The sequence below is a fragment of the Eschrichtius robustus genome, chromosome 18 (genome assembly GCF_028021215.1).
Source record: "Eschrichtius robustus isolate mEscRob2 chromosome 18, mEscRob2.pri, whole genome shotgun sequence".
NCBI classification, from domain to species: Eukaryota; Metazoa; Chordata; class Mammalia; order Artiodactyla; family Eschrichtiidae; genus Eschrichtius; species Eschrichtius robustus.
Genome location: NC_090841.1, coordinates 73,372,805 through 73,387,695, shown reverse-complemented (window position 1 = coordinate 73,387,695; position 14,891 = coordinate 73,372,805). Strand labels below are relative to the sequence as shown.

At 41.4% G+C, this 14,891-nt stretch overlaps 1 protein-coding gene across 2 annotated transcripts in view; it reads right to left on the bottom strand.

The window, feature by feature from the left end:
* ERCC5 (ERCC excision repair 5, endonuclease) overlaps positions 1 to 13,083 on the bottom strand; it is a 28,301-nt gene extending 15,218 nt beyond the window's left edge. For both annotated transcript variants that reach the window (XM_068526912.1, XM_068526913.1), the window contains exons 1-6: positions 12,553 to 13,083; positions 5,675 to 5,850; positions 4,643 to 4,758; positions 4,125 to 4,211; positions 2,990 to 3,050; positions 754 to 897 (exon numbers count right to left, since the gene is read on the bottom strand). In XM_068526912.1, the coding sequence (XP_068383013.1) occupies positions 754 to 897; positions 2,990 to 3,050; positions 4,125 to 4,211; positions 4,643 to 4,758; positions 5,675 to 5,850; positions 12,553 to 12,640 (672 nt within the window). In that variant the 5' untranslated portion in view covers positions 12,641 to 13,083. The remainder of the gene's footprint in view (positions 1 to 753; positions 898 to 2,989; positions 3,051 to 4,124; positions 4,212 to 4,642; positions 4,759 to 5,674; positions 5,851 to 12,552) is intronic.
* Between the last annotated feature and the right edge of the window lie 1,808 nt (positions 13,084 to 14,891).

The window sequence follows — 14,891 nt, the reverse complement described above, 5'->3', positions numbered from 1 at the left end:
CTGTGGTGGCAGAAAGAGAAAAAATGGAGCAAACCATCAGGACTGCCTCTCTTTCTCCCATCCTTCCCACTGTTGTTTACATAATCCAAATTCTATTTCCTCAAAGACCAGCCAGAGATCCATTTACACTCAAGAAACAAAATGCTGGATGGATAGACTGAACCTGGATGTTTCCCCTGAAACAAAAATAAATTTACTTCTGTCCTTTGGATATCATTTCTGTACACCTTAGCATTTTCCTATGTTCACGTTCTTCGTGGAAAAGCAGAAAGGAGTGATGGGAAAAGAAACAGCTCCTGCCTTTTTCATATTTTTGGTATCAAAACATGTTAATATTCTACAATGTATATTATGGGTTAAAATAACTTTTATGAACTAACCTAAGAATTGAACCACTAAGCATACACTAGGCACTTACTATGTGAAAGATACTGAGCTGAGTGCTAAAAATACAGAGGGAGCAGGGTAGGCACATTTGGGTGCTAAAATCTAAAGAGACACTACAAGGTGCTGTGAGAACACAGAGCAGGAGACAACACCTGGTCTTGGTGGAAAATCAAGAAAAGCTTCTCTGATTAAGTATTTATAAGTTCAAACTTATAAATGCATGTTTCATAGGCTCTCGGAGATACATAAATGCCGTTTACTGTAAACGTATATTGTATAAGTAATGCTTATCAATTTTCTTTTTCTAATGAAAAATTTTGCTGATATTCTTAATTCTAAGCATTAATGCGCTGTTGTATAGTTTACCTCCGGCATTGCTTCAAATAATGTTCTTCTCCGCTTGGTAAATTCTTTCATATCAGTCAAGATTTCATGCTTTATTTCAGGGGGCAGGCTGCTAAAGTCTTCAGACTCAATGTCTACTGCATGAGGATTCTGAAAGAACGCCTCCTGTAAAGAGTAAAACGTAACACCATGAAATTTACACTTTATACACTTAATTCTATTCACCATGACAGATTTTTTTCAGTGCTTATATCATAAACAGTGTTCTGCATAATCTACAATAGGCTAAACACAGTTGTACATTATCTGCCATAGGCATCAAAGTGAATAGGCAGATTAGGGAATGTATCCATTCACTCATTCATTCATTCAAAAGAAAAAAAATACTTGCCAGGCACTGTTCTAGGTGCTAAGGAACTACAGAGATCATGCCAGCTAAGGTCCCTACTCTTAGGAGCAGAAGAAGACACATGATAAAAAAATAAATGAACAAGATAACAATGAGAAAACAATGCAGGTTAATCTGATAAGAGAGTTAATTAGAAGAACAGAAAGAGAAAAAACATTATTTGATAGAGAAGACCCCCCCTAGAAATAATGACCTGCAAGCACGGACACAAAAGACACCCAAAAACCTGCTCTGGGACAGAGCATCTCAGGCTGAGGGAACAGCAAGTGCGAAGACCCTGAGGCAGAGATGAACCTTAAGAATTTGAACAATATTTATAGTCCCCTTAGTTAGATAAGCTCTGTCTTGCTCTTAACCTAAAATCAAAAGTAGTCATTAGTAAAGATAAAGTAATACAATTTGCTCTCTTGTATGTATGCATGTTGTGTGTGTGTAAACCAGCAAGCACTTAGGACAGGCCAGTCATTTCACTCAGAGCTTCCCATGTTTTCCCTCAGGAATGCTCCCATCGTCCCTACGAGGAAAGCATCAATATTATTGTTCAAAAAAAAAAAAAGGAAATAAAGCCTTGGAGAAGTTGATTTGTCTAAGATCTCACAGCTAGTGAGCTATGAGACCTGGACTTAACTGCAAGTCTTTCTGCCCACAGGGTCCACGGTCTTCACCAAGACTGTGCTCACTTGCTGCATTAATAATGCAGGACCTTCACAAGCTGAAGAATCTTGCAGTTTCAGCTCAAAAGTCTTCTACCAGACATACCAGAATAACGTGAACGTACAAGAAATGGTGAGCTTGGGAATCAAAGAATGCTACCCGCTCTTCTGAGAAACGTGGAAAAAATTTCAAAAACTTGTACATGCAGCACCACCTCAACCTGTAAGCAAGTTGTGCGTTAAGATACGCGTGGCGGTGGCTCTGCAACCTGTGCACGGTTCTCTGACGCTCCTGTTGCCTAGCTCCCCTCCCAGTAAGTGGGGGCTGGCCCTAGCCAGCTACCAGGGAACAGCACGCCGTGGAAGCAAGGCTGCGCACCTCCCACAGCTGGCCAGAAAGGGCAGCGCGGGCCCTGCTGGCACTGCCTCTTGGGCTCCTGCCCCGGGAACACAGCGCCACGCTGTGCCGGAGCTCAGGCCACACGGAGAGGCCACGGGCGGGGGTTCTGGCTGACAGGTAGCGTCAGTCGCCGGGCACGCAGGGCAGGAGGTCTTTGAGGGGCTCCAGCCCCAGCTACCGTCTGACTGCACCTACATGGGAGACACTGAGAGGGAACTGCCTCGCTGAGCTCATCAACCCCCAGAACAGAGAAGATGATGATGATAAAAGACTGTTTTCACAGCACTAAGTTACGCAGCAATAGGTACCACACCCTGTGCATGAACATACATCTTCATAAATATATACATACACACATACCCTTGATACACATACACATACCCAAACACACACACACACACACACACACACACACACACACACACACACACGTATTCAACTATACAGGGGCGGGAGGGGTACTAATATACAGCAAAATGTTACTAGAAGTTATTCATGGGTGATAGGCTTTCCATATTTTTATACAAGCATTTCTTATTATTTCTATTTATTTATTGGTTGGTTGTAAAAGCAAGATGGCTTACTTTGGATGTCGAGATATGCATAATTCCATACATATAAGTCTGTGTGTATTTTATATGTACATACATTCACATGCACACCCCGTAAAGAAGGTGTCTGTCTTTATTTTTTACCAAGAACATTCATAAATCCATACTACTTCATTAAAATTATTCATTTGCATGTTATTCATTTCAAATAATAGAATCCTGAATTCAAAATTTATTTAAATACCTGTAATGCCTGTTTTTGATTCATTCTCTCTTGCCATTCTTTTTCATCCTCCTCTTCTGAACTGAAAGTCAAACACACGTTTATAATATCTATGATTTAATGACAACTTACAAAAATATTTCTTGAGTGCAAGGTGCTGCTAGTTACGGGAGCTACAACAGTGAGTAAGACGGCAAGAAGTGTGCCGTCCTCGGTCTCACAGTCTGGTGGGGACACCTGTAAGCGAGCGATCATAACATGACCTCATATCTCCCATCACCAGGGCAGAGCAGGTTGCCGGAGCTGCAATTAGGGGTCACCTCACCCCAGGAGCTTTGTGAAATCTCCTGCAGTTACACTGCCTGATTAAGGGGTTGAAGTTTTATCCTAGAGAAGGAAGAATCTAGGAAGTGCTTTAAGCGAGGAACTGACAACGTCAGATTTGGGTTTAGCAGGTTCTACACTACCAGCCAGACACTGGACTTGGCAGGGAGGGGTTCCCGCAGAAGGGTACGATCAGAGATGGAGACACAGACAGAAGTGTGGAAGCCAGGACGGTAACCTGGAGACACGATGATGGCCGCAGCGGTAACTCACAAGCTGTGTGGCCTCACAGGAGCCCCGGGAAAGGAGCGGGGGAAGGACAAGCTGGCCCTCCACCTGCACGTCAACCAAAGAAGCCGCTGAGGACTGACAGCCAGCCGGAGGGAAGAGCGCACAGGGGTGCCCGAGGAAGAGTGGCCAGAGAGGGTCCCAGACATCAGGCTGAGAAATGCAAAGCAGCCGCTGGATTTAGCAGGGAGGACGTCGTGTGCGGACTTTAGTGATGGCGTGAGAGAGAAAACACCGGGCTGAGAAGCAGGTAGAGACAGCTGGTGTCAGTGAAGTGTAAGAAAAACCAGAATCCACGTCTCCACGAATTCTAAATGAACAGTGCTAGCACAGGCTCCAGAGAATGAAAAAAAAAACCACCACAAACCACCAAAACACAAAGGTAGTAAATAAAAAGTTTGGTCTTAAAAAATATTCTAAAAGGTGTCGAGAATGCGTATTTCAGATGCATTAATTCCCACATGCCTTATTATGTAGATAAAACAGAAAGGTTTAAATCTGTCTGAATACAGCAATAACACTTTTAAGTAGTTAAAACATTTACCTGTTTTTCTCTGCCTCTTGTAAAGGTGGCAAAACATAGATGTCATCTTCTCTTTGAACTTGAGTAAGACTGGGAAGTGCTTCCTCCCTGAAAAGCACACAGAGACTTCAGCAGAGATCACAGGAAACAGTATCCTGAGAGTCAATAATATTCCCCAGTGATCACACAAACGCTGACAAGGAGCAGAAAAGGGGAAACCCAGGGGTGATGGGTTTGGCCCCTGCTGGCCTGGCTGCCGGGCTGCTGGACGAGAGAGCAACCTCCAGAAAGAGGGGACCTGGTCTCGGCGTGAAGAAAAGTGTTCTGAGAGTAAAACGTGCAAAAGCAACGCGGCAGCTTTCCTTTCTCGTGATCAGAGCTGATTCTCACAGAACAGAGAGTTTTCACAACTTCAGTCAACTAGGTCAAATGGACACCCCATTGATTCCTCTCATTAGGGAAAGGCAGCCACAAGAATCTGATGCAAAAATTTTAAATGTTTAAATTAATCTTTAAAATTAATGTAATTCCCCTCTTGCCTTTTGCTTTTTAAGGCAGTTTTGATAACTTGTCTTTTCAAAAATGTTTTCAAAAGCTTCTCGGTAGTTTTTTTGGAGTCAGTGGTTGCCAAGTCCTTTCTCTGCCTTCTTTTAGCCTGTGAAAAGAAAGGATACAGGATTTTATTTCAAGGTATTAGTATATCAAAAACATTCCTGTGGGTTTTTTCCCTAGAGAATTTGGTTTGTCTGAGTTTTCGACTATGGTTGTTTTGGTATCTTCTCCTAATTACCGTATGAGTGAATACCTTCAGGTTTTTGCTGTGGAAAGGACACCCAGAGTTTCCAACTAAGGAGTACTTAATGGGCTGGCTATCATACAGTATATTTGGGAAGCTATTAATTTACTTTCAATTTCTTTTAAATGTCCTTTAATGTCCTTAAGAAGCCTAAAACTTAATGACATACAAGTCAGTAAATGCTTCCCTAAAGGGATTATTACATTAATTAACTAATTTCTTCTTTAAAATGCCACTGTTAAGCCAAAACCAATTCCCGATATTAGTTTTTATAAAAATACATTACTGGTATGTAACTCTGTCCTTCCACATCCAAGATTATGTCATAAGAAATCCTAAAATGTACAGAAATATAAGAAATGTCCAAAACAGGGAAAAATGGAAGAGTCTCGGTGCTTACAGTTTAATACAAGGCAGAAATATCAAAACATTCTTTTCATTTCTTCTTTTTTAACTGAGATAAATTGCCCTGTAACGTTGTGTAAGTTTAACTGTAGAACACCTAAGAAGACACTCTAAAGGGAAAGCTCTCTATTGTACCTTCAGTAGTTTTATTAAAAGTTAAATATTATTGCACCTGTGATATACTTTCAGAAACAAACCTCTTTTAAAAGAAAAAGTGTTTGCTCAAGATAAATGTTTAAAAGTTGAATTAAACTGGATATATGTCGAAGTTAAGTCTTGACTTCCAAAATTCTAAGGAGGAAATTTAAATTGTATGTGAACTTTTCCTTCTCTCTAAGAACGCACGAAGAACACAACAGGTGACTCTTACCAGCGTCTGTTTCTTCAGTAGTGGAGTGTCCCCATCAAACACAAAAACAGGGCGAATTCGAAAAAATAAGAGTTTGCAGAGCCGATGGAACAAAGTAAGAAGATGAGCATTTTCCACTGAGTTCCCGTGGCGATCCCGAACTCCTTTAAGTGCTTGGTTTAACCAGATGCTAATATCTAGAAGGATTGTTAATGGAAAACACTTTGCAATTTCTTCCCTCACCCTCACAATTTCAAATTCCTCATGTCTGATGTCACCCAAACATTAAAACTGAGCACTCATCACAACTCACTTGAAACTGAAAAATGGTTAGCCCTGATGGAATCTACCTAAAATCAGTTAACTTTATTTGGGCCCTGTTATCACTATTTACATTCCGAATTTTAAAATCTTACATAGACATATGTCTCCTTTAAAAAGTCTCATCGCAAAGGAGTGCTTCTTTAAAAAAAAAAACTAATGATCTGTATGGAATTTTAGTAAATAAACACAACTTTTTTGGAGAACAATTTGGCAATTCATAGCAAAAAAACTTCAAAACTTGCATTCTATTTTATGTAAGAATTCCAATTCCAGACATTTATCCTCAAGAAATCATCATAGACTTACAATAAGAGTTACTTATAAGACGGCTTGTTTATAATAATGAAAATACTAAGAATAAAAGTTTTCCAACAGGTCTTTTTTTAAATTAGATTATGATATAGTGATTTGCTGGAATCCAAGGGTCCCTTAAAAATGGAAGTCGCAGAAGCACATGAGGCAGAGTCACAAAATATTATTAAAGGAAGTAAAACAGGTTACAAAAGTATGAAAAATATAATTCCATTTTATAACATATGCAATATGCTAAATATAAAAAAAGACTCGAAGTTCAGACATCAAAATATTAAGAGTAGTTGTCTTCTGATGTGATTACCTAATTTTTCCTTCTTGGAGTCTTCTTATATTTTTAAAATTTACTAAAGAATGCTCTTTAACAGATTATTTTCTATTTGTTCATAAGAGAGGGACACAGCCCTCCGCCCGCTCCCCTGACCCACCAATAAAGTGCTGACTTCGGCAGTGATGGCCCTCGGGCCCTCCCCTTTCCTCCTGTCTGCACTGGCTACCCAGGTGACGTCCGTCCCCCCATACCACAGCCCATAGAGCACCGAGCTCCACACATGCGCGTCTGCCCCAGAGCGCTCTCCTGACCCCAGGTCGGACGGCCTCGTTGACATCTCTACTTGATGCCTCAGCCGTTTCAGACTTACCACGATCAAAACTGAACTCCGTATCTTCTCACCAGGCTGCTCACGCCCCCATTTCAGTGGATGTCACTCCCATCCACCCAAGACAGAACCCTGAGCGCCATCCCATGTACACCTCCACCCAGCCATTGCCAGGTCCTATCAGTTCTACCTTTTAATCTGTCTTGAAACTGTTATGTTAGATTTCACCGACAGACCTGTAGTGAAAACCCTTGGAAAGCTCCCACTGCCTTTAGAATAATATCCAAAAGTCCTTCCCACGGCCTACGAACCCTGAATGATCCGTCCTCTGTTCACCTCTCCTGGCTCAGGTCGAGCCACTGGGCTTCTCTCAAACCCTGGAAGTCGCTAAGCTCCTTCCTGCCTCCAGAGTCTCCTCCTTGCGCCTTCCCCAGCCTGAAAGAGCCCCTCCCTCTCTGAGCCTAGAGATCCCCTACTCTTAGGTCTCACTCTAGGGGTCACGCCCTCAGCCGAGATTAAGACCTCCTATTCAAAAACACCTTGCTTATTTCATAGCAGAAATGTTTCTATGCACTGGGGATACAGTACTGGACAAAACAAAGCGTTTGCCCTAATGGAGTTCACAACCAGTGCGGGGGGAATCCAGACTGTGAGCTCCATGACATGTGTAAACCACACTGCTGGGCACTGCTCTCCCTCTCAGAGCACACAAGAGGCAACAAAGACCTGCTTTCAAATGAGATGAATGCTTAAATATTTAAATGAATGTACATTACCTAGTTACTACCATAAAAAATTAGGCCCATCAACAATTAACTTAATAAACATTACATAAAAAATAACTAGAGGAGAGCAAGCTATTACTAGATTCATTCCTATAATATTTGAGGGCTACTAGGTGCCAGGCATATCTAAGATCCTAGGGATAGAACAGTGAACAATACAGCTATGAACAAAACAGACAGGGCCCCTACCCCTGAGAAACTTGCATTCTAATGGGGAAGACAATGAAAATCAAGTATAGACGTCTAATACATTAGGTTGCTGGTAAGTGCCAAGAAAGAAATAGAGCAGAGTAAAAGGACAAAAGTGTGATTGGTGGTCAATAGCTCTTTAGTTAGGGAAGTCCTATCGGAAGAAGTAACGGAGCCCTGAACGAACAAACAAGAGGAACGAGGGAGAAAACAGTGGGGCAGGAGGTACAGCAAATGCATACGCCCTGGGACAGAAGCAGGCTTCCGTTTAAGGACAACATGGCAGGTGCACGGCCAGAGGAGCAGTAAGAGGAAGTGATGGGTGTATATAGTCACTGGAAGGTTTCTAGAATGTGACTGAAGGAGCACCCCAGTGGACATGTGAGGAATAAACTATAAGGAAGCCAGCTTTAAACTAGTTACAACAGCCCGACTGAAAGCAGAACGCAGTGGTGAGGAGGATGAGAAGTGGTCAGAAAAGGATCCATCCTGGAAGTAGGATCTGGCATTGGCTTAGCTCTGTATTGGGTCAATGGTGTTGTTACTGGGTAAATATTTCTAATTGGCTTGTTTCTGGTTGCTACACCGTTGTATCGGATGGAGTAAGTTTCTACTTAGCCCATTCCTTCAAATGTTATAATCAATGAGAAAAATATAATTTCAGATCAGTAGCTCTCAACTCTGCTGTCCTCTGAAACCAGATATGAAGCTTTTGAAACACAGATTGCTAAACATAGGTACACCTAAAATTCTAAATCATAGAGATTGAGATTGGACTTTTTTTTTTTTTTTTAATTAATCACAGGTAGTGCCAATTCTCAGCCAGGGTTGAGCGTTCCAGCTTAAAATTCTTTTTTTTTACACTCTTTGACATAAACCACAGCAAGATCTTTTTTGACCCACCTCCTAGAGTAATGGAAATAAAAACAAATATAAACAAATGGGACTTAAAAGATTTGCACAGCAAAGGAAACCATAAACACGAGAAAAAAGAAAACCCTCAGAATAGGAGAAAATATTTGCAAATGGAACAACAAAGGATTAATCTCCAAAATATACAAACAGCTCATGGAGCTCAATATCAAAGAAACAAACAATCCAGTTAAAAAATGGGCAGAAGACCTAAATAGACATTTTCATCAAGGAAGACCTACAGATGGCCAGGAGGCACATGAAAAGATGCTCAACAACACTAATTATTAGAGAAACGAAAATCAAAACTACAATGAGGTATCACCTCACACCGGTCAGAATAGCCATCATCAAAAAATCTACAAACAATAAATGCTGGAGAGGGTGTGGTGAAGAGGGAACCCTCCGGCACTGTTGGTGGGAATGTAAATTGATAAAGCCACTATGGAAAACAGTATGGAGGTTCCTTCAAAAACTAAAAATAGAACTACCGTATGACCCAGCAATCCCACTACTGGGCATATACCCTGAGAAAATCATAATTCAAAAAGAGTCATGTACCACAATGTTCATTGCAGCTCTATTTACAATAGCCAGGACATGCAACCAACCTAAATGACCATCGACAGATGAAAGGATAAAGAAGATGTGGCACATATATACAATGGAATATTACTCAGCCATAAAAAGAAATGAAATAGAGTTATTTGTAGTGAGGTGGATGGACTCAGACTCCGTCATAGAGTGAAGCAAGTCAGAAAGATAAAAACAAACACCGTATGCTAACATGGAATCTTAAAAAAAAAAATGGTACTGATGAATCTAGTTGCAGGGCAGGAATAAAGAGGTAGACATAGAAAATGGACTTGAAGACATGGGGTGGGAGGGCGAATTTGGGGTAAAATGAGAATAGCATCGACATATATACACTACCGAATGCAAAACAGTTGGCTGGTGGGAAGCAGCAGCATAGCACAGGGAGATCGGCTCCGTGCTTTGAGATGACATAGAGGGGTGGGGTAGGGAGGATGGGAGGGAGGCTCAAGAGGGAGGGGATGTGGGGACATGTGTATGCAAATGGCTGATTCGCTTTGCTGTGCAACAGAAACTAACACAGTATTGTGAAGCAATTATACTTCAATAAAGATATACTATAAAAAAAAATTTTTTTTTTTAAATTTTATTTATTTTTGGACGCACAGTGCAGCGTGTGGGATCTTAGTTCCCCGACCAGGGATTGAACCCTCGCCCTCTGCAGTGAAAGCACAGAGTCCTAACCACTAGTCCACCAGGGAATTCCCGCAGCTTGAAATTCTTAAAAAAGAAATATGCAGAATTAGGCAAGCTGAAAATATTTCCATAATTTAATTTGTCTAATTTCAATAAGTTTATAAAAGGCAACATTAAATTTATCCCAGGACTGGAAAAGTTAAATTTGCAGCCAAGCCAAAAACCATTTTACAGATGAGACCCAAAAGACCAGTAACATTTTGAAACAAAAAATAAATTACTTTAGTTCTATTGTTAGGTGATGTAAAATTTAATTAACCCCTATTAGTATGCAAAGCCTAAAGAGACTGTAAGATTTTGTTAATAGAGTTAAATGTATTTTACAAATGTTAAGGTCCATAAGAGACAAAAGTTTAATTATTAATTATTTATTATTTGACACAAACACTTAGATTGCATAAGTAAACAAGACACTCATCTAGAAATGGTAAAAAGACCAAATTATTTTAGGGATCCAAGAATAAATTATGAACCTCGTATGTCATGAGTAATTTCTTCATTAACAAATAAAACCAAAAAACCTGAATATATTTCAGATACTTGACTTGGAATTCCCATGAAAATGAAACAAAGCAAAATCAATTACAGAACAGCAAACAACTAGTCTCCTTTTACATATATGTATATATGCATATATATATACGTATATATGAAGTTACCATTGTAACTACAGTACCTTTGACAGTCTTCTTTTAATAATTCATTCTTTCAGAAAAGCCTAATAACCCCATGAAAATGACTTCATGTCCCAAAAAAGTTTCTGAGTCATCTGAGAATAGATGATCTACATTAAATTCTTTACCTTTATTTTGGACAACTTTCTAAAAAATCAGAATGCTGAACTTCACATCACATCTCAATTGTTTTACAAATTATTAATTCTTCATACGGGCTGCAACGTAAACTGATCTAAATCTTTGCTGAAGTTTTAAGGGTTCCTGACACTGAAAAATGCTTTCATTCACATGTACAATATATATTGATAGTTCTGTGAAGAAAATCTTCAGAAAGCAGTAATTTGAGAAACCACTAGAGGGCAGCAATAGCACTTGTGCTTTAAAAAAACTTTCCCACAAGCTACCTGGCATAAAACTTTTAAGCCACAATTCATTACGGATGTATTTCAAGATGACTCACATTGCAAAAAACACAATCATCATCATCATCATCATCATCACGTTACTTTATTTAAAAAATTATCAATGCTCCATTATGTATAAGTTGTCTCCATACTAAAGTCAACGGCTCCTTTCACTGAATCCCCATATCCTCTGACAGTGCATTTACCACGGGACAGTAATTATTACATGACTGTCCCCTCCACTCCGAGTGGAGATCCTAGGCTCATAGGTTCCCACTTAGGGAACTGGTGTAAGGTACCACCAGCTTCTGGAACACAACAGACACTCAAAAAAAGAAAGAAAAGAAAAAGAAAATGAAGACTGCTTAATGAATAAAAAGATCAAAATGTCAGAAACAGCCTTTACATGTTTTGGTAATGAAGAAAAACATTAAACTCCAAAGGCACAAACAAAACCAGCCAAACATGCACACAATCAACAGTCCTTAAAATGTCCATCATAGAGGCTGGGAAGAAAATAATTCACTGCAGACCTTTTGAAATCTTTTCAGTGTTGTACTATACGAATTTCCTATTCCAAAACACATAACAAAAGATAATAAAAGTTACTTTAAAATAAAAAAAAAAAGAAAAGGTCAAACACTTGCCCACACTTTTCTTCCTCTAACATACATAAATAAAGCAAGACTCAGGACAGCAGGCAAAACTACTGGTCGGAAGTCCACTTCGTTTTCTCCATGCTGACCTCCCTGTCGGGATAACAGATTTAAAATTTACCATACTAGCAGCGCCAGACACTATTCTAAACTTCTTTCATTCAAATAACCCCTTCATTCCTCACAACAACCCTGTGTGCAGAGACTATTATCACCTCCACTTCCCGGATGAGAGAACTGACGCATACACAGGCGCAAAGCACCGCCCCTAAGTGATAAAACAAGACTCCAATCCAAAGCTGTGTGACTGCAAAGCCAGGGGAAAATAGACACTTAGAAAGCAAAAGGGGGGGGGGGTGTTAAATTGGGAGATTGGGATTGACATATACACACTACTATATATAAAATAGATAACTAATAAGGACCTACTGTATAGCACAGGGAACACTACTCAATACACTGTAATGACCTATATGGGAAAAGAATCTAAACCAGAGTAGATATACGTATATATATAACTGATTCACTTTACGGCAGAAACCAACACAACACTGTAAATCAACTCTACTCCAATAAAAATTAATTTAAAAAAGAAAAGAAAAGAAAGGAAACATCCCAAAGAAGACCCTATAGCTATCCCCCTGGGTGAGACCTTCAGCCTAACAACGCCCCTCTGCGCCCCCTGGAGAACTGAGAGCAAAATCCTGGCGCCCATCATGCATCCCTGGCACCGACGCCCGGAAAAGGATACCCACGGCAAGGACCTTCCCCTCCAGCGTCTCCGGGTTGACCTGCCGCCCGGAGCACTCCAGCAGCTTCCAGAGCCCCTGGACTCCCATGAGCGAGGTGTGCCCTCGGAGCGCGTCTCGCGGGCGGGATCGCGGGAGACCTTTCACTCCAAGTCTTCCACAAGGGCCTGCACCACCGCCCCGGACCCCGAGAAGAGCTCCCCCAGCTCCCACCCGGAGAAGACTGAAAACAACCAGGAGCGCACAGCTTTCCAGGGGAAACCGGCCCCGGTGAAAACCGCACTTCTCAGAACCTGACACGGCCTCGCCGAAGAAAGACGGGACCAGAGAAAGTCGGAGGCATAGAGGAACAGGTCCTCGTCTCGCCCAGCGCTTTGGCCCAGATTTCTGCACTCCTAAAAGACGACCAGGGTGAGGGGACGGCTCAAGCGAGATAAACAGCCAAAAGACGTCTCTCAGGCAACCCGGGTCTCCTCTGGCGGTGGGGGGCGCGTAAACCCAAACGAAATGGGGGCCTCCCGGCTTCCGTTTAATACGTCGCGCAGGGCGGAAGTCCCGCCTTCCCGCGCTGATGTATATCCGCTGCGCTGTTACACTCCGGAAGTGAGGGAGTGGTTCGGCATTCGTGTTTATATCGTGTCGGCGACCTGCTCCCTCCACGCTGGCATCTTGTTGCGGTTAAATGTTGAACCCATACGCAAAGCGTCTGCCTTCAGAGGTTACAGTTTTCTAGGTGCTTTACCGGTATCAGTTTCTTCCCACTGAGCCGCCACTTGTGAAAACTCTTAATACTAAATATTGTTTTACACGTGAAAGATGGACCCTTTGATTGGTGTTTGTAATTAATAAGTATTTATTTGTCCGGTAACTTGTGGTAACTAGGTGGTAACACGACTTAAAATCTTAACCCTTGAAACATAGTCTTCTCCGGCATGTAAAATTTAGGAATCCACGGCATGTAGGTCAGAAATAACAAACTAATTGCCAGATTAGCACCTGGGTAGACGGTGGCTCGGACCCTCGGGCTGAGATTCAGATCCCGACCGAACTACGTTATGATGTTTATCGTTCAAGTCGCATTTCTTCAGAGTTCGTCTCTTCATCTGTAAACTGAGGGGGCATAAAGCCAGTCTTGCAGACGGTTTTAAGCAAGGATCAGAGGTGCTGTTTGCAAAGTACTTACCACTAGGAGTTAATAAATGATAGCGTTATAGTACATATTGGTTCAAATTTGGACTGTTGAAACTAGACTCAAAATCAGTGAAAAGATTGACTAGAAATCAGTTTTTAGCAAAGCTATGTTCTTGCCCAAACAGATGGGTTCCCAGTAGCCAAGTTTACTTGGCCTAGTCACAACTAATTTTCTGTCAGGGATAATCCTGACAAAGTACTTATTTTCATTTCCTCAGTGTGTAAAGTAATCCCCAGAACTGTTGTTCCAAAATGTTTTTTTCCGGAATTAATATAATCGCCTGTTCAATTTTTGTCTCCCCCACCCCAGTAGTTTACAGTAGACTGTAAACTTATTGAAACCAAGAACTATTTTGTTGACGTATATACCCCATTCCTGATATTTAGCAGGAATCCTATAAATGTTGCCTAAATGACCACTTTCCCAGCCTCAAGTCTAAATCTCTGCAGGGCATCTTGCACCCTGTGGAAAGAGAATTTCCTCAAGCCAGGCAGATGTTAGTTCAGATCCCATCTGAGCCATGTAATAACCCTGAGTTATGGGCTGAATTGTGTCCCCTTGCAAAATTCATATGTTGAAGCCCCAATCCCCAGTACCTCAGAATGTAACTGTTTGGCGATAGGGCCGTTTCAAAGTTTAAGTTAAAAGGAGGCCATTAGGGTGAGTTAATCAGTCTGACTGATGTCCTTATAAGAGGGAATTTGGACACCCAGACACTAAGGATAATTGCACAGAGGAAAAACCATGTGAGGACACAGGGAGAAGGGGGCCAGCTGCAAACCAAGGAGAAAGGTTCAAGAGAAGCCAAACCTGTCAACACCTTGATCTTGGACTTCTGTCCTCTGGAGCTATGAGAAAATAAATGTGTTGTTTAAGCCACCAATCTGGTATTTCGTTATGGCAGCCCTAGCAAACTGAGACATCCTAGGATCCTAGGCAAGTTTCTTCACCATTGAGAATCTGAATAAAAGGGAGATGCCACTTCTTTTGTGGTTGCTCTGAGATCAGTGGCTTAACATGAAACACCTAGTGGGTAATGGTGCTCAAGTTAGTTTGTTGAGTGCATGAGGGGGAGAACTCTGGGGGTACAATTGAAATACAGAGTGTGACTGGAGTGTAGAGCACCTTGCCCGAGCCCCTCCAGCGTCT